The following is a 19743-nucleotide window of genomic DNA, read 5'->3' as shown; positions in this document are numbered from 1 at the left end:
AAAAAAAAAGTAAAAAAAAAAATTAGTTTATATATATATGGGAGACGAATAACTCTTTGCAAAATAAAATGCTCATATCTATTTACCTTAAGATCCTTTTCGATTTGTTGCTGCCATTGTGGATCCATAGTTACTTCCGGTGGTAGCAGAGCAGGCATGGCGGCAAATTCCAAATTAGCATCACCTATGAGTTTTCTAGCAAGCCAAAGGAATGGTTTTTCAAAATTGTAATTACTTTTAGCACTGATGTCATAGTATTGTAAATTCTTTTTTCTGTTTAAAAAAAAAACAAATTAAATTCAATTTTTTAAATACTTTTTCAATTAATTTGTCACAAGCATTAGAAAAAAAAATTTAAATTATTATTATTACCTGTGGAAAATTATACTTCTTGCTTTCACTTTTCTATCTTTAATGTCAACTTTGTTTCCACACAAAACCATAGGTATATTTTCGCACACTCTCACCAAATCCCTGTGCCAATTAGGGACATTTTTATAAGTGATTCTCGATGTTACATCAAACATAATAATAGCACACTGACCCTGGATATAGTATCTAAAAATAAATTTAAAACAAACATTCAATTCGAGAAATTTTACTCGAGTAAAAGTTAAGGTAACGGAAATGTAATTTTCACGATAAATAAATGATGTTTGTTTGACATTCGATAAATTTTAACATTTAAAACACACAATAAGAGAAATAATAAAATAATTACCCATCTCTAAGTCCACCAAATTTCTCTTGACCTGCAGTATCCCAAACATTGAATCTAATAGCACCTCTATTAGTATGGAATACTAAAGGATGGACTTCTACTCCAAGAGTAGCCACATATTTTTTTTCAAATTCACCAGTCAAATGTCTTTTGACAAAAGTAGTTTTTCCTGTACCACCGTCTCCTACAAGTACGCACTTAAATGTCGGAATATCATGGTCCCCCATTTTGTGTTTAATTTCAAATCTACAATTTTATAAAAACATAAACATAAATGAGTAATATTTATCAAAGGAAAACTCAATTTTAAAATAAACTTTACTATTAAAATTAATTTTATAAAACGTAACGACAACAACAAGCACTAACAATATTATTATTAATAATAAATAAAAGAATAAACTAAATGTATTAGTATTGTGTTAAACCGGTTGTATATAACAGACTGAAAAAAAAAAAAAAAAAACCTTGCATTAGCAGTTCATTCGCATGCTCTAAGATGTAACATTTTGAAAGCGTTAAGTATAATGATGTAATCTGACGAAACGTTTTTATAGGAAATACTATGACTAATGTGTATACATTTTTGTTTAGTATCTCTATAAACCGATGTTATTAATTATTATTTTACTAGATGCAAACACACTAAGAATATAACTCGTTAATTCATGCCAAAATTAAATTAAACAGAACAAAAAATATTAATATAAAATATGAGGTAACCTATATAACAAAACTGTTTTTATAAGGTAAGAAAATATTCCCGCCAAACGCGATTGAAAATCAAACACGCAATAATATCTCTGAACCCAGATAAAAAATGATTTTTATTAACCTTTATTGGCTTTTTAATAAATAATATCTAAGAATAAATCATCATATAAACTATCATTTGAAAAAACAGCTTACATTATTATACGAATAATGATTGATTGAAAGCCGACTTTAAAATAATAATAATATAAAAATACAACACTTACCTTAATAAAACTTAGATAATTAATTTCAACTTATAAAGAATTTCTCACAGAAAGTAAATAAGAAAGTATAAATAATGGATGTAACGGATTTAAAGCGATTTGTAATTGCAACTATAAATGAAAAGTCTTAACAGCCTATAATGGCGTTTTCTTAAAAAGACATTTGTAAATGTTGCCAACCGAAAAAACTTTTATTTTTCAACATCAATATATTTTAATTTAGTCATCGATAATTAATTTTAACTAAATTTTTAATTTAATTATGTAAAAAAAATAATACGAATTGTTATTTTTTTAAGTTTTATTAATTATTTAATAAAAATTTTATTTTTTGCATGGTTTTCAAATATTTTTTTTTACAGTTGGCACCTGTTCATAAATTAGTACTACACTAGTTTTACACAGACACTACAGGATAAAAAAATTATTTTTGTTCGCAATAGATTTACAGAAAGATAAAATATTGTTTTTAATAATTATTTTCGAGTATTTAATATTTAAATAAGTAATTTAAAATATGAATTTCACTTTTTTTTTCACGATTCGTGACACCGAGTATTTTCAGCGCAGTCGTATTTTGCCGTTCGGCATTGCAGAGCTTAGTTCGTGTGTATCGATTTTGGTGATTGCAGTTTCTAAATAATAGTTTTAGTGTACTTTACGGAAAAATTCGTTGATGGAACCTTTTTGTAAATTACAACGAGTTCGGAGAGCGTGATAAGTGGTGCGAAAAAATGACTAAGGACAGATTGGCAGCTTTACAAGCTGTAAGTTCAACTTTTTCTTTATCGCAATCGTACTGACAGAAGCCGCCATTTCATATCGTATCTTAGTATACTAGTGTTAATTTCATAACAAACATTAATTAATGGATAACATCTAAACCACTTTGATTTAATAAATTTTTATTTAATTTAAAATTCGTACTCGTGAAAAAAAATTTTTTTTAAATTTATAAGCCACACCCCCATTTTAATTGCAAAAAAAAAACACCTCATTTACAAGTTATTAGTTTTTTATGCCATATATTTAATTATATTGAAGCCTTTGAAAAAAAAAAAAGGACTAAAACAAAAAGTATTTTTAAATATAATTAAAGTTAAATAAAATAAATCATATTTTAAAATGAAAAGTAACTTAAATGAAATTTTTTAGGTTTTAATTTTGTTCCATTTTTTTCCAAATACTTTGAATTCAATAAAGAATTATTGGAAGTTAAGTAAGTAACCATTATTTGAATGTAACTATTTTTTCAACTAAAATTTATTATTTCAGGCTCAAAGTGATGATGAAGAAGGAGGAAATGATGATGTTCAAGTTAATATGGAGGGGAGAGATGGATTTATGGATGAGTTTTTTTCCGAGGTAATGATTAAAACTTGATTTTATTAAAATTTAATCATTTTACAACAAGGTTAAGAAGTTATGAAATGTGCGACATTTTTATTATTATTATTATTATTGAAAGAATTAGGTCGAAAAAAAAAAAATTTTTTTTTCTATTTTCATCTTTTTTAAAATATTAAATTCCTAATTACATATCCAAAAAAATTAAAATACATCTTGTTATAACTTGAAAATAATATTTTTGTAGATGATTTTGTTTTCACAAGTAATTTCGATTTCTATGCGAATAATTCTGAAAATTTTTCATCTTATTATCAGATGTTATTTCATTGTTTATATAAATCAAAAAGTTTTGTAATAACTTTTGCAAGGTTATTACATAAATAAATAAAATGAAAAAATTTTCTAAAGCTATCTCTGATATAAATTGTTTTTAACATCGATTTACATATTCACAAAAAAATAATAATAATAATTATGCTTCTATTTTTATAGACTTTCTCATTATTTATCTATGATAAAACATCTAAAATTTTAGTCACTTTAGTTTTTTTTTTTTTTTTTTTTATCTCTATGAATTTTACTTATTATATTTAATTTAAATATTCATTTAAAAGTTTTTGATAAGAGAGAGAGAGAGAGAGAAAAATTTTGCCATTTTTTCGGTTTTTCTTTTTTTAAATTTTTTTTTTTTTTTTGATTATCGTTTAACGATCAGTAATTATAATTACAACAATATAAATATTGCATTACAAATTAATAATCAATACATAATAATTTTTATTTTATCTATTTTCTATTATTGATTTTGACAGGGGTTTTTTTTTTTTTATTGTTTTGCCTATTTACTTCCTTTGCATAAAAATATAAGTTTTTTTTTTTTTCAAAATTCGAAAAGAAATTTAATACATTTTTACATGAAATCAATTAATGAACTGTTGTTAAAAAAACTCAAAGGGTTTTGGTTATGTTTTGAATTTTTATCAATATATATATATATATATATATGAAATTTATTGAAATTTAAAAATGGCCAAATTAAATTAAATTTTAAATTAAATATTTAAAAAAAAAAAAAAAAAAATTGGTTATCAAAATCTGCACAAAAATAATGTAAAGGTATTTTCATTATGTTTGCATAATCATAATTTATTTTTCTATTTCAGTGAGTGAATGAATGAATGAATGAATGAATGACCAAAAACCAAAAGTTTTTTTTCTTTATACTTATTTTAACCTAAACCCTGGTAGAATTTTTAAGTAATAGACATTAAAATCATTCGACATGTAAATTTACATTAGAAAAAAAACTAATGTAAAAAATTTATTTAAAAAAAAAAAAAAATAATCCTAAACTCGACTCTTGTTTGGTTTTGTATTCGAATACAATTTTGACATTTTTATAAAAACTTTAATGACTCTCGATAACTTTTTTTTTTTTTTTTTTTTTTTTTTTTATATTATTATAATAATTATACAACTTTTTATTTATTTTTGATTTCATTTATTTTCACTTTCGTGTAAATTAATTTTTTTTTTTCTTAATGAATCTGTTTGAAGGTTTACAACATAGTACCTCATGACAAATAATAAAAAAAATCTGAATCGCTTGAAATACAAAAAAAAAAAAAAAATTAATTATTGGCAAAGTGTTTACACAACACAACACAACACAACCAACCGAAGAGTTGTAGTTTGTACGATAAAAGTCGGAAAATACGAAAAAAAAAAGGAAATCAAAATTGGATGCCCCCATCTCCACTCCCCCCCATTATCATTATTTATTATTTTGATTTTTAGCGTGAAAATCTCTTTTTAAATTTTCCTTTTTTTTAAAACTATTGAAAATACAAAGTTGGGGGAAAAAAAAAAAAACAAAAAAACTTTTTATTTATTTATTTATTTATTTTGAAAAGTTTTTTTTTTTTTTTTTATCGCTTTCCCGTGAAATATATGGTATTATTTATATAAATTAAAAAAAAAAAAAAAAAAAGTTTTTCTCAAATCCTTCATCCATGATCTGATTATCGTATTTTAAACTTGAAATGTTATTAAATATGTTTATAAATTTTAAAAAGCCATTTAATAAAACTGTTTGCAATTGTTGTTTGTCTGTTGTTGTTGTTTGTTGTTGTTGTTGTTAGAATTAAATTAAACGTATTTTCATTTACAACAGTCATTATCAATTTTAATTTTGTCCATAATCTCTGGAAAACATTTTTTTTTTTTTTTTTCATTTGCATTGTACCTGTAATAATATCATTCGTGGAAAAAATTAAGAAAACTATCGTTACGTCACAGGTTACGTCACAGGTTATTACGATTGAAATTTAAAAAAAAAAAAAAAAAATGAAATTTAACGGTTAAATCCACTTTTACGTAGTCAGTTTCAACAGGTTATTTTCAGGTTTTGTATATTGTTTCCCTCCCCCTTCCCCCTTCGTTGGTAAATCGTGGATTATGTTTTATTAATTTTTTTTTAATTGTTTTTTTATTTAGGTGGAGGAAATACGAGAGATGATAGATAAAATTCAAGCTAATGTCGAAGAAGTCAAAAAGAAACATAGTGCAATACTTTCGGCACCTCAAACGGATGAGAGTAAGTGTTTCCATATATATATATTTTCCATTTATTTTTTTTTTTTTTTTTACATAAAAATATCGATATATGTTCTTTAAAAGGAGTCCATATTTCAAAAGCTTAAATCAATATGATGATAATAATAATAATGATAATAAATTGTCCCTCATATATATAATGTAAGTAAATTTACTTTGGGCTTTTTTTTTGTGAAATGGCCCCCCCAAAAAAAAAGATGAAAATTATATATATATATGTATGTATATTTTTGAATATGAATGAAATCAGTAACGTACGTTTGGGGTTGGTTGGTTGGTTAAAAATAATAATAATAAATTTTTGAATGTTTGAACTTCAAATTTTAGAATTTCGTGACTTTTATTATTTTCAACCATGTTGAAATATTGTGGTTGCCGTGGTTACAACTTGGAAAAAAAAAAAGAGAAAAAAAAAAATTGTTAGGGGGCTTAAGCGTTAAGTGTTATTTTTTTATTTTATTTTATTTTATTTTATCATTATTATTATTATTATTATTATTATTATTATTATTATTATTATTATTATTATTATTATTATGTTTTTTTTTTTTTTTTGTCATGAAATTTTAAATATTCATGTAAATTACTTTAAGTCGTTATTTCATTTTTGTCGTCTTATTCGTTTAAAACTGGGTATTATTTTTCTTTCTAATGCGTTCATAGGAAAGGTAAATTTTCCATTTTCCTTTTTTTAGAGTGGCGGCAGAATGTTTTTGTTAAAGCGTTTTTTTTTTTTTTTTTTCTCTCGCCATCAAATATTTTTGTCGAACGTTTTTCCCCTTTTTTGATGATTGTGTATAAAAAATACGTCTGGCCGTTTTAATAATAATTGCGGCTCCAAAAACTTTATTATTGCATTATTTCGAGGTTTATTGGGGCATAAAAATACCATTCATTGTTTTTTTAAATTAAATTAAATTGTCGTTCGAACTCTCTCTCTCTGGGACTCTGGTTCCCTTAATTAGGAAGCTTCAGAAAAAACAACAACAACAACAACAACGTAGTAATAACATTGTGAAATTTTTAGTTTGGTTCATTAAGGCTTTTGCATTTGTCGTCTTGACTTCATTTCTGTGCATATTTTCTTAAACGTATGACGATGATGACGATGATGATGATGATGATGATGATGATGATGATGATGATGATGATGATGAGGAAAAACGTGAATAAAAAATTATTAAAAAAAAAAATTATTTGACGAGTGAAGAAAACCGTTGTAACAAAACCTAGTTTTTTTTTTTTTTTAACGTTATAGAATATTGTATTACGGAAAATTAATCGTTCAAGAGACTTGGGATTGTGTGTGATTTCATTTTATGGGAACCCAAAGAAATTTTCCTGGGATTTTATTACCCTAATAGTAGTGGCGGTGGTGGTGGTGGCGGTGGTGGTGGTAGTAATTTGTCTTCTTTCACTTTTGAGCTTATCTACTAAAACTTTTTTTTTTTTTTTTTTTTCCCCCCATGAAAATATTCCTTATGTGTGGAGTCTTAAGAATTTTATGGGGTGATTTACGAGAAACGAAATTAAAATTTTAACTTTCATGAGTATATATGATTTTCGTTCGTACGGAATAAAATTCTCTCGTTGAGTTTGTTTTTTTTTTATTAACTGGATTCGATGTTATTTGTCGTAGTATGCTCTCTGAATCAACTTAAAACGCAATAAAAGAGTTTTTTCCAAAGAGAAATAGAAGGGGGGGGAATTGTCAGTAGTAGTAGTAGTAGTAATAAAGGTGTGCGAAAGGATAAGATTGATGACGAAGAAGATTTCATTCGTTTATTGTTTTATTTGCTTAATAAATACTTTATTGTCCCGGAGGCAAAAAAAAAAAATATCCTGGAAGATTAAAAATATAAAAAAACAAAAGAAAAAGGAAAATATCGGTCAAGAGACTAAGGGTGCGGGGGTCACGGGGGGGTACATTTAAAAAAATTTTTGTTATAATCCAACGGTTTAGGAAAAAGCTCCGTGGTGGTAGGTAAGCTTAGGGGAGACTCAAATGTAAAAAAAAACCTTTTTTTTCATTATTACTATTATTATTATTTTCCTTCATTTTTTTTTTGTATTTTATTTTTTTTAACGGTTTCAATATCGAAAATAAGAATGAATTTTCATTTTTTCCTTCCACCCCTCTCCTCTCCCCCCATGTACTCATATTAATTGATGTTTTGTTGTAAGTAAAGGCACTGCATAGAGTTTCTTTTTTTTTTTTCTTTTTTCTTCTATGGAACATGTAATAATAATATTATTATTATCGCGTATTTGTCGAGTATGTGTAACAAAAGAGATTAAAATAATAAGTTAACGATGAATGGGGGAGGGGTGGGGGTGGTTTGATGATGGTGTGTAAACATTGTGAGGATTATGATTGCATTTTTATAAAAAAAAATTTTGAAATTTTTATTGTTTAACGTTTGGTTGTTAGAACGAATGATGATGAAATGATAAAAATTAATAATTTTATTTATTTATTTATTTATTTATTTAAATAAATAAAAATGTCACTCTCGAGCGAGTCATTAAACCGGCATTTTTTATTATTATTTATTTTCCGTCGTTTTGTATTTCTTTAACGAAACCAACGAAAAGAACGAATGGAAAATTCTATATTTGTATGGCAAAACGTTTTATAAAAAGGAAAAATCAATTTTTTCAAGTGCGCCACGTCGGCTCGAGCCCCCCTCAACAAATAAAAAAAAAAATATATGTATATATATGTACATTGTTTGTAAATTAATTTTATTTAAATAGCGCGCGCGCCCCCCCCTCGCCCCATAAATATTTTATATTTCTATTGCTTAATAATTTATTTTCAAATTGATACATTTTTCGTATTGATTTTTTTTTCGTTTTTATTTTATTTATTTTAAAAGAAAGAATCGTTGACGAAAATTTCAATTAAATAGAAAGGGGGGGAGGGGGAGGAGGGAAAAAAATAATAATAATAAAATAAAAGAGTCGATCGAAACTAGTTTGTCGTCGTCGTCTGGTTTGCCGGGGAGGGTGGAAAAAAAAACACGTCATGAGAAAAATACTCGTCACGAGGACGTTAAAATGAGAGGGGAAAAAAAAGGAAAATTTTTAGAGGGTGGGGAGGGGGGAAATACATAAAATCTAAGTCGACGCGTTTTTTTTTTTTTTGCACGCATTTGTTTAAGAACAAAAAGAAAAGCGCACACACGTAAGGGAAATTTATTAAAATTTTCCCGTATAAAAAAAAAAAAAAAAAAAAAAAAAATATTTAAAAAACTTTTCTAAATCGGATCCCGTTACTTTTTAATTTAGAGTCGGAAAATTTTTTTTTTGGAACCTTTTTAATTTTTTTTTCCACGCTCTCTCTCCCTCTCCCCCCCCCCCCATTCTTCGGAAAAAGTACCTTGAAAGCAAATAATATTAATTATAAAAAAAAATAAAAATGATTTTGTTGGTTTTTTTACCTAATATTGACCGGTCAAATTCGCACGAGGAGCGAAAATGAATGAGAGAGAGAAAGAGAGAAAGGAAGAGAAAGAGAGAGAGAGAGAGAGAGAGAGAGACCGGCATTGGAATCCGGGGAGCAAGTTAATGCCGACAGCCTACATTAAAATGACTTTACCGTGATCAATATCCCTGCGACTGAGCTCAGACTCAGCGACGCTGTAGATTTCGGTCAATTTCTGACGATTGCTATTTGCAGTGAATTCTTTTCTCTCTCTCTCTCTTTCTCTCTCTTTTATTTTCATTTTCATTTTTGCACTAAACTTATGCCCCATCATTTTTGTAATTTTTTTTTTTTTTTTTTTTTTTTTTTTTTTTGGGGGAGAAAGAAAGAAAGGAAGGAAGGAAGGAAGGAAAACGCATTGAAAAAAATGTTGTCGTGCGTTGTTGTTGTTGTTACTGTTGTTGGCACTGGGGGAAAATTTTTTTTCCCCGAATTTGAAATTCGACTTTGATTACATATTATTATTATTATTATATAATTTTGTCCTTAGGGAAAAGGAAAAGCTTTTTTTTTTAAATAGAAATTAACGCGGAATATTTTTGAAAATGATGTCGAGAAAAAAGAAAAAAAAAATTTATTATTTTGCGAGATATTTTTTTTTTTTTTATGATAAAATTTTTGAATTTCGTTTCCCCTCTCCCTCTCCCTCCCTCCCCCCGAAATAAATTTAAAAAAAGCTAATGGTTTCGTTTATTATTATTATTATTATTATTACGAACGATCCGGGTCAATGCCGAGATGAAATATTATTTTGGGGAAAAGAAAAGTTTTCGAAAAAAAATATTCAATTACCTATTCGCTTTTCTTTTTCTTTTGTTTTTTTTGGAAAATATGTGTGAAAAAAAAAAAAAGATGAGAGAGGACGAGGAAGAGAAAGGGAAAAGCCCCCCCCCTCCCAAAAAAAAAAAAAAATGGGATGATTTAATTGGTTGGAAAAAAAAAAAAAAAAAATTGACATTTGAACGACGACGACGAGTTTTCACTTTCCCTTTTTTTTTTTTTTTTCTGTTTTTTGTTCCTTTTTGCCTGTTTTTGTTGTTGTTTTCGTATAAAGTTGATGGACAACAAAAAAGGTCAATTAGAACCCTTTTAGCTAAACTCTTTAAAATCATGTTTTTCGTTGGAGAAAGAGAGAGAGAGAGAGAAAATCGATAATAGCTCTCTGATAAAAATCTGGAAATAAATTTAAAAAAAAAACAAACTTGAGGTTCCAGAAAAAATATTGGGGTAGGGCGAGGAGGTGGAAGGGGAGGAAGAAGGGGGAAGAAGAGAAGAGGGGAGGAGGAAGGGGAAAGGGAAGAACATGATCGAAGTATTAATTTTTAATTTTTTGGTTAAATATTGATCGGACGAGTAACATTTGTTTTTTTTTTTTTTATAATAAATAAATGAAAAGAAATTATTATTATTATTACTATTATTATTATTATGACGACGAGATGTTGTGAAAACGTTTTTTTTATAAATTTAATAATTTTTTAAACGTTAATAAAAAAAGAATTTTTTTTTTTTTTAATACGTTAATCGATTGACTATAGTTTCAATAAAATCAATACTCGATCGTAAAAAAATTGGAAAACTGGAAAACTCCGGTTGTCAGCTACTTTATTTTCCTTCCCTTCGTTTCAACATGGGGAGACATATTATATATTATCACCTAACGTCTTTTTTTTTTTTTTTTTTTTTTTTTTTAATGCCACATTGGAAAAGTCGTTTTCCCATTCATGCCCTTAAGTTAACAAACGATGAAACGATTTCTGTTATCATCATCATCGTCGTCGTCATTTTTTTCTCATTATTATTATTATTATTATTATTTGTATTCTTTAGATTTAAAAAAAAAAAAAAAAAAAAGAATTCAAAAGCCGTCTTGACTGACGCTTATTGTTTTCTAATTTTTTTTCCCTTCTTTTATTATTATTATTATTATTATTATTATTATTATTATTATTATTATTATTATTATTATTATTATTATTTTTCAAATCGTTTCGAAAATTGCAATGTTTTTTTTTTTTTTATTAATCTCTTTAAGAAAGCTTTCTTGGTTTTTCTTTTTTTTTTTTGGGGGGGGGGCTAGAGAGAGGGAGTTGTCGACTTGCTTGGTTTTTCGGTAAAAAATATTCGTTTTATTTTTTAAATAATTTTTCCCCTCCCCTACTCCTTTCCTCCCTTCTTCCCTCTTTCCTCTCCGTCGTCTTTGTAAATTAGTTTTGAAAAGAGGTTTTAGGAAAATTTGGCGTTTTTTCTTGTTGTTTTTGTTGTTGTTTCGCTTTTCGCTTGTTTTCCCTTTAAATCGTCTAATTCAAGGTTTAAATGGTTGTTGTGTCCGTAATTTGATTTACGTTACGTTGTGAGATTAATTTTTTGTGGCATCTGACTTTAGAAAAAAAAAAAAGAAAAAGAAAAAAAAATTTAAAGGAACGGACGGACGAAAAGTAAAAGGAAAAGGAAAAGAAAAAAAAAGAAAAAGAAAAGAAAGGAAAATTCTCCAAAAGAAAAAAAAAAAACAAAAGAAATTATTTATTTATTTTGATTTTTTTTTCACTCCGCACGCGACTTTTTTACAATTGTTTTTATCATCATCATCATCATCATCATCATTATCATCATCATCGGTACTTTTAAACGCGGAAAATTTCACGTACTTGTCACAAGTTTTTTTCTTTCCGTTTTTTCTTTCTTAAGAATATGGTCGGTGTGAAATTTATAAAATCTTTCGGAAAAAAATTGAGCTGTCGGACATCATCATCATCATCATCATCATCATCATAATCATCATCATCATTAATTTTTATTTTCACTTATACGTGGAAAAGTTTTTCCTTTTCATTAAATAAATTGGGGAAAAGGGGAAAACTTTCGGGTGGTCGTAAACGTACGTGGTGGGGCGGGAGTAATGGGAAAATCGTAATCGAGGGCATTTAGAGCCTCGTAATCCGATTTTTCCAGGGTCGAAATCAAGAATTAATTTTTTTTTTTTTTTTTTTATTTCGAAAAATTTTTTAAAGTTTTGTTTTTTTTATTTTTTTTATTGCTGTTGCGGTTTGGCGAGTCAGCAGCGAAAATACGGTTGTTGTTGTTATTATTATTATTATTATTATTATTATTATTATTATTATTATTATTATTATTATTATTATTGTAATAAATATAATTCGCGATCAATCCGCGACATTGACATTTCATTCGACACAAAGTTATTAAAAAGAAACTTTTCATTTATAAAGAAATCAAAAAGTTTGTTTTTTTCCCCTCTCTCTCTCTCTCTCTCTCTCTCTCTTTCTCTCTTTCTCTTTCTGACTCTCTCTCTCTCTCTGTCTCTCTTTCTCTTTCTGACTCTCTCTCTCTCTCTCTCTCTTTCTCTTCAACAAGAAAAAAAAACAATTGATTTTTTTTATGTTTTGAATCCGGATCATAGCAATAATTAAATAAGTTGTTTTAACTTTGTGCGACTTATTTAAAAAAAGTTTTTAAAAAAAGAATCATAATATTTTTCTTTTGCCCCCGGATGATTTGACTTTTTTTTATACAAGACAACAAACTCTCAAGAAAAAACTTTTTTTCCTTCCCTCGCCCCCCGCCCCCTGCCACAAGTTTGTCGCGTTTGTTTTGCAATTTTTTTTAACCGTTAAAGTTTTTTTTTATTGTTTTGCCAAGTGAGAAACGACATTTAATTTAAAATTAATTTTTAAAAAAAAAAAAAAAAAAAAAAAAAAGAGGGAAAGATGAAATGCTAGCTTAGCGATTACGAATATCAAACGTGGAGGGGGGTTGGGGGATGAAATGATGAGTGATAATTTCCGCGATTCGGGAAATTTTTTTCTCGCCGTACTCGATTTGGAAAATTTTCTCGATTTTGGCCGACGTGAAATGACGTTTAAATTTGATTCCCGTTAAATAAAAAAAGAAAAGAAAAGAAAAGAAAAGAAAAATTTAATTTTTTAAGGAAATCGATATAAATTTATTTTCCGAGGGAAAGAAAAAAAATTGTGAGGGACGAGGAGGAGGAGGAGAAGGGATAGGAAGAGGATCATTAATTTAAGGGCCCATTACACTTATTTGATGGCGGATTAAAAAGAAAAAAGAAAAATATAAAAAATATTTTGTAATGCCTTTTTTTTTCCTTTTCCTTTTCCTTTCCTTTTTTCTCTTTCTCTCTCTCTGAACGAATTCGAGGTCGTTTTCCACCTTCCCCCCCACCCCCACCCCCTCACTCTCCGGTTCGTTCTTGACACGGTTTTGGAAATATGCCCCGAACGATCGTAAAACGTTTTCACTTTTGTTTTTATTGGGGGTTTTCGAAAAGGCGATAAGCCTTTTTCCTTTTCCCCACCCCACCCCCCGTTTTTTTTTATTTTATTTTATTTTTTATTTTTATTTTTTGCTTTTCCCCTCTCCCCTTCCTTGTCGGAAAAGTGACGCAAATTTCGGGAGAAAATTTTTGACAATCCGATTAAAAAAAATTTTTTTTTTTGTTGATTTTCTTTCGAATTCGATTTTTCATTTTTGCGGTTTCTTGATTAAAGTTTTTCTTTTATTAATGTAAAATAATAATAATGATGATGATGATGATGATGATGATGATTTTTATTTTTATGGTATCGGGGAAAAATAAACGAAATCGAACGATTATTGTATCGAGGCTCGTTTGAAATTTCGAAGATGAGATGATGGGAAAAAAAGGGGGAAAAAAAAGGAAAAAAAAAGGGAAAAAAAAGGGAAAAAAAAGAAAAAAAAAGGAGGAAAAGGATCGCATTTGGATCACGTAGTAGTTTGTGTTGATTGAAAATATTTACTTTCACGATGGCGAATTTTGTTGGAAGGATGGAAAATTTTTATTAATGTTATCCGTGTAATAAAATTTCGATTGAATTTTTATTTTATTTTATTTTATTTTATTTTTGTAATCGGAAGTGTGTTATCGATTTTTTTCTTTCTCTCTATCTCTCTCTCATTAAAATCCAGAAGAATAATAAGAAAAGAGAGAACAAATGAACAAAAACTAAGAAGGGGAGGGGGGGGTAAGGCTCTTCTTGCAATTAATTTAATTTTTCTTCTGACTCTCTAACCGTTATTTAAAAAAGAATTATGATTCCAGAGCTTTGAACTTTCAATCTTAATTAATTAAATTGCCTTTAATGTTTTTTCTTCTCCCTCTCTCTCCCCCCTTGGAAATAAATTCCAGATTAATTATCGAAATCAAATGAATGACGCGAATTTGAGGTGCCGGAAAAGGAAAAAGAAGAAGAAGAAATTAAAAAGGCAAGGTTTGAAAACATAAACCGAATCGTTAAAAAAAAAAAAAAAAAAAGACGAGAAAATTTTTTATTTTTATTTTTATTTTTTCCTTCTCTCTCTCTCTCTTTCTCGTTATATCAAGTCTGTGTCTGTGTCAAAAAATTTATGACAAGGCCGATTGCTCGTTGCGATGATGACGATGATGATGATGATGACTCATTCTGTGATATTATGAAGTCACCGTTAATTTGTCTGAGAAAAAACTGCATTGCGCCATCCATTCTTTTACTACCTTGTTGCCTACGTACCTTGTTTTAGTGACGTTACTAAATATAAATGGTCGTTGGAAAGATGGAGATGATGGTATGATGCGCGTTCATGAATTAGAAGTCGTGGGTGTAGTTGTTCATTTGAGCATTACCATTTATTTATTTTTATTTTTTAATTAAAATTATTATTAATATTATTTGTGAGATTATCTAATATCTATCCATTGTTTTTCTTTCTTCTTGAAATGAAGAAAAGTAAACGTTTCGTCGTTTTGTTTTCCCAATCGAGATACCTAATAAAAATAGTAATTTTTTTCAATGAACAATTTTAATAAATTTAATTAATCTGCTTTGAAAGAGAGATAGATGACTGCGAAGGGGAGAGAAAGAGAAAGAGATAGAAATCACATGTAGCGGTTTTACAACGCAATTTTTGTATGTTTTATACATACTCTGTCTGGAGTTAAGACGAAGAGAGTCAATGAGGATTTTTCCTGGTATATATTCTTTGCGGAGTGAGTGGGTGGTATGGATTTGAAAATGTTGAAAGAAAGAAAGAAAGAAAGAAAGAAAAATTATTTTCGCCGCGATTTAAAATTTAAGTGTAAAAACTTTCATTCTAAAGAAAAGTATAATTTCATTAAAATATTTCTCTGTAGGTAAACTTTTATCATCCTGTTGCTTTCCGTGTAACAATAAACAATACACATCTCGTGCGAATGACGAATTTACAAAACGTTTTTTGGGAACCGGAAGTTCTCAAGTTATTCATAAAGCCCATCGAATTATCAATCATTTCCGTTTTACGAAGATTAAAAAATTTGTTTTCCCGCTGGAAGAAAAACTGTTCATTTTTTCACAAAGTGACATCAACTAGATTAATTTTACTTCATTTATTTATTTATTTATTTTTTTTTTTTTTGGGGGGGGGGGTTTATTAATATTTTACGGTTCCTTTGACTATTGATTGAAACTGCAAAAAAAAGAAAAATTTTTTTTTTTTTTTATTCAGAAAACTAATTAATGTTTTTTTTTTTTATTTAAATTGTTTACAGAGGTGAAACAAGAATTAGAAGATCTAATGGCTGACATAAAAAAAACTGCCAATAAAGTCCGTGCCAAATTGAAGGTGATAGAGCAAAACATCGAGCAAGAAGAACACACGAACAGATCATCAGCCGATCTGAGGATACGAAAAACACAACACTCGACTTTGTCACGGAAGTTTGTCGAAGTTATGACGGAATATAATCGAACTCAGACGGATTATAGGGAGAGGTGTAAAGGGAGAATACAGAGGCAGTTGGAAATCAGTAAGTAGTCGATTCCATTCGGGGGAAGAAAAAAAAAAAAAATGTTTGAAATCCGTCGCGAAAAAACAACAACGATCGCTAATGAATTTTCTTTTTTCTTTTTGTTGTTACCCGAATCTGAAACTGTATATTATTTAGATGATGATGGCGGCGGTTCGTAAATTGAATGCCGAATGTTTTTGTTACCCCATAAATCGAATAAATGCGAATTTTTTAAGGGATGTCGACGGCTAGCAGAAGAATAAAACGAATTTTCAATGTTTGCCTTTAAAATATGTTTTATAAATATTTCGGTTAGTAACTCTCTCTCTCTCTCTCTCTCTCTCTTTCTCTTTTTAATCTGTAATTATTCGATAAGAAAATTAGTTTTTTTTAATTGGATAAATGAAACCCGACGCGGGGGGGGGAGGGGGCGAGCGGGCGGCCGCATCAATTCCAGAAATCAAATTAAATTACCCGATAAATTCCCCCCCCCCCCCAAAAAAAAAAAAAACAAATTAAATATACGTGCGTATGTTTATAAGACCGAATCCCGAGTTTTTTTATATTAAAAAACAGAAAAAAAAGGAAAATTGTGGAAAATTTGCGCAATTGTAGATTTTTCACTCGGAAAATGTGATGTACACGACACGGTAAACAGTTTTTTTTTTTTTTTTTAATATTTTTCCTCTTTCTCTTTTTCTTTCCCTCTCACCCTCTCTCGCGATTTTTTTTTCTCATTCTTTTTTCCATTTTCTCCCCTTCCCCCCCCCAAAAAAAAAAAAAAAGAAAAAGAAAATCTATTCTTCCATTTGTATGTGGAATCGATTGCTGAGCTTACGTATCACGTGAACTCTGAAATTTTCCACATAAAAACTTGCGTCATGTTTTTTCACGTTGTAAGAGAAAAACCGATTTTCCTTCGAAAACATTTAAAAAATTTTTTTTTCTTTTTTTTCTTTTTTTTGGGGTTTTCCGAAAAAAAATTTATTTAAATTTTCATTTAAGTTGATTACGATTTCGTTTCATTTTTTTTCTTTTTTTCTTTTTTTAATAAAAGAAAATGCATTCAATAAAGTTTTCATTTTTTTTTTTTTTTTTTTATTAAAATATTAAGTGGATGGAAAAGAAAGAAAAAGCGAGGCGGTTTTCAAAATGGAAAGAAAAGGAAAAAATGTTTTCGATTCATTTTCATTTTTTTTATTTTAAAAGATTATATAAATGGTAATTTCAAGACGCCAACGAAACAAAAACAAAAAAACAATAATAATAATAATAGTAGTAATAATGCTACGTGAATTGATGAAAAAATAATTTTTTGGATAATCTTAATAATAATAATAATAATTTTCTTTTTTTTTTTTCTTGCAGCGGGAAGAACAACGACGAATGACGAATTAGAAGATATGTTAGAACAAGGGAATCCCGCGGTTTTTACTCAAGGGGTAAGTATCATCATTATTATTATTACTATAAAGATTGAAAAATTTATTTTTAGACTTGAATATTTCGAAAACAAAAAAAGGAAAACAAAGGAAGAGGTTTACGAGAGGGGTTTCCCCGTTTTGGGACGACGACGGATCGACGAATCGTTTATTATTATTTTTTTTTTTTTTTCGTCGACGAAAAACGAGGTTTAAAAATTCTTTAAAAAAAGAGCATTTATTTATTTTTATAAAACGGTTAAAACGATTTGTTCGCGAACGGGAGGGGCGGTGAGGGGAAGGGGGCGGGGATAAAAAAAATCAATCATTAAACATAAAGGTTAGAAAGTTAAAATGGGTGTGGCACATTTTCATTTTTCCACCAACCCACCCACCCAACCTCCCTCCTCCCTCCGTTTCCCTCGGAAAATTAACGTAGAGAGCTAAAAATGAAATATGGGGAGGGGGGGGAAATAACAACGCTTTTCTTCATGTTCCACCTCTTTCTCCTGCCACGAAATAAATTTTATGGAAAAACCTTAAATGCGTCGCGTTAATGAACGTTGAAAAAATTTTCACTTGATTTTATTTTATTATAAGAGCAACAACGATTCCGCTTTTTTTTTAAATATAAATTATTCAAAAATTTTCCTTGCCTACGCATCCAAGAATATTTTTCTTTTAATTTTTGACCAGTTTTTTGATTTTCTCTCTCTCTCTCTCCCCCCCTCCCTCGCTCATTATTCAGAGCGTTTAATGAACATGGGGCACACGTATTAATATACGACCGTGAAAATTTCAGAAGAACATTAAGATGTTTTCCCCACGACGATGATGATGATGATGATTGTTGCGCGAGAAAGAAAGAAAAAGAGAAAAAATTTAATAAATAAATAAATAAAAATTCTTTTTCCGTTTCCTTTTTTTCTTTTTTTTTTTTTTGGTGGGGGGGGGAGCATTAGAGCAACAAGTGCTCCTCTAATGCTTGAAAGATAATTTATTGCATTTACTACTGATGCCCGACAAATAAAATGATAATAAATTCATTGCCAAATAATAATTTAATTTAATTTTTTTGGAAAACGTTTTCGGGGTTAAGTTATAAGAGTTTGAAAGAGAGAGAGAGAGAGAGAGAAAAAAAAGAAAAAAAAAATCTAAATTTGTTTTTTTTTTTTTTTTTGTAAAAAATTTTCCAGATAATTATGGAAACGCAGCAAGCGAAACAAACATTAGCTGACATAGAAGCGAGGCATGCGGATATTATTAAGCTAGAAAATTCTATTCGTGAGCTTCACGACATGTTTATGGATATGGCGATGTTGGTGGAAAGTCAAGTACGTGTGAAACAACAATCAAGAGTTTTCTTTTTTCCACCCCCTTTCCTCCCTTACTTTAATTTTGTTTTTCGGTCGTTTTCCACTTTTTTTTTTTTTTATAAAATAAACGAGAAAAATTGGAAACGAACCGAAAGTTTCATTAAAAACTTTTTTTAATATTCCTTTCTAATTACTGTCATTCATTCCTTTGACACATTGCGTATATATTATTAACGATGACGTCATAATTAACCTTTTTTTCTTTTTCCTTTTAGGGAGAAATGATAGATCGTATAGAATATCATGTAGAACACGCGGTAGATTACGTACAGACGGCTACTCAGGATACCAAAAAAGCGTTGAAGTATCAAAGTAAAGCTCGCCGTGTAAGTTTTCATTTAAATTTTTCTTTCTTTTCTTTTTTTTTTTTTTTATTAATTTTCCCTCGGTCGTGTACACGCAATACGCACGTGTATACGTGTATACGTAAATACGAATATACACGTGTATACACGTGGAAACGAAGAAATTTATTCGTTTTTTTTTTAATGAGAGAAAAACAAAATTGAAATTTAAAATTTGTTGGCATTCTGTCATATGACAAAAAAAATAAATAATAATAATAATAATAATAATAATATTAATTACTTACAATATATAATATATAACTTATTATTATTATTGTTATTATTATTATTATAAATGTGGTTTGTTATTTTTATTGTTATTATTGTAAATGAAGATGTAACGCTTTCCCCTCCCCCTTTCCCCCTCCCCCGAGTGGTGATCTATTGCTGTTGTCTTTTTTTTTTTCTCTTATCTTTCTGTATATAATATTATTATTATGTGTATTGATTTTTAAATACTGGAAAAAATTTGTGGTTGTTTTTTTTTTTTTTTTTCTTATTAATTTGTTTAGTATTTTTTTAATACTTATCTTTTACTATCTTTATATATTATATAATTATGTATTTGTTGATGGGATCCGAGACCGCGCACACAGACACACAGACACCTATTTTGGACAGTTTTCCCGTGGCGAAGAAA

At 28.3% G+C, this 19743-nt stretch overlaps 2 protein-coding genes across 2 annotated transcripts in view; one reads left to right on the top strand and one right to left on the bottom strand.

The window, feature by feature from the left end:
- Positions 1-948, bottom strand: part of Phum_PHUM095420 (GTP-binding nuclear protein RAN1, putative) — a gene marked incomplete at both ends in the record, with an annotated part of 4677 nt that extends 3729 nt beyond the window's left edge. Inside the window, 3 exons of the mRNA XM_002423868.1 lie at positions 87-273; positions 373-558; positions 722-948. Coding sequence (XP_002423913.1) covers positions 87-273; positions 373-558; positions 722-948 — 600 coding nt within the window. The remainder of the gene's footprint in view (positions 1-86; positions 274-372; positions 559-721) is intronic.
- A 1487-nt stretch (positions 949-2435) lies between these two features.
- Phum_PHUM095410 (syntaxin-1A, putative) lies at positions 2436-19297 on the top strand (the record flags this gene model as incomplete). The annotated part of the gene is made up of 8 exons (XM_002423867.1): positions 2436-2468; positions 2977-3066; positions 5548-5647; positions 15720-15977; positions 17328-17401; positions 18577-18714; positions 18972-19082; positions 19250-19297. The coding sequence occupies 8 exons, from the start codon at positions 2436-2438 to the stop codon at positions 19295-19297; spliced, it is 852 nt and encodes a 283-aa protein (XP_002423912.1).
- Positions 19298-19743: the final 446 nt, after the last annotated feature.

Source organism: Pediculus humanus, genomic scaffold (genome assembly GCF_000006295.1).
Source record: "Pediculus humanus corporis 1103172107447 genomic scaffold, whole genome shotgun sequence".
NCBI lineage: Eukaryota > Metazoa > Arthropoda > Insecta > Psocodea > Pediculidae > Pediculus > Pediculus humanus.
This window is presented reverse-complemented; position numbering and strand designations above follow the sequence as displayed.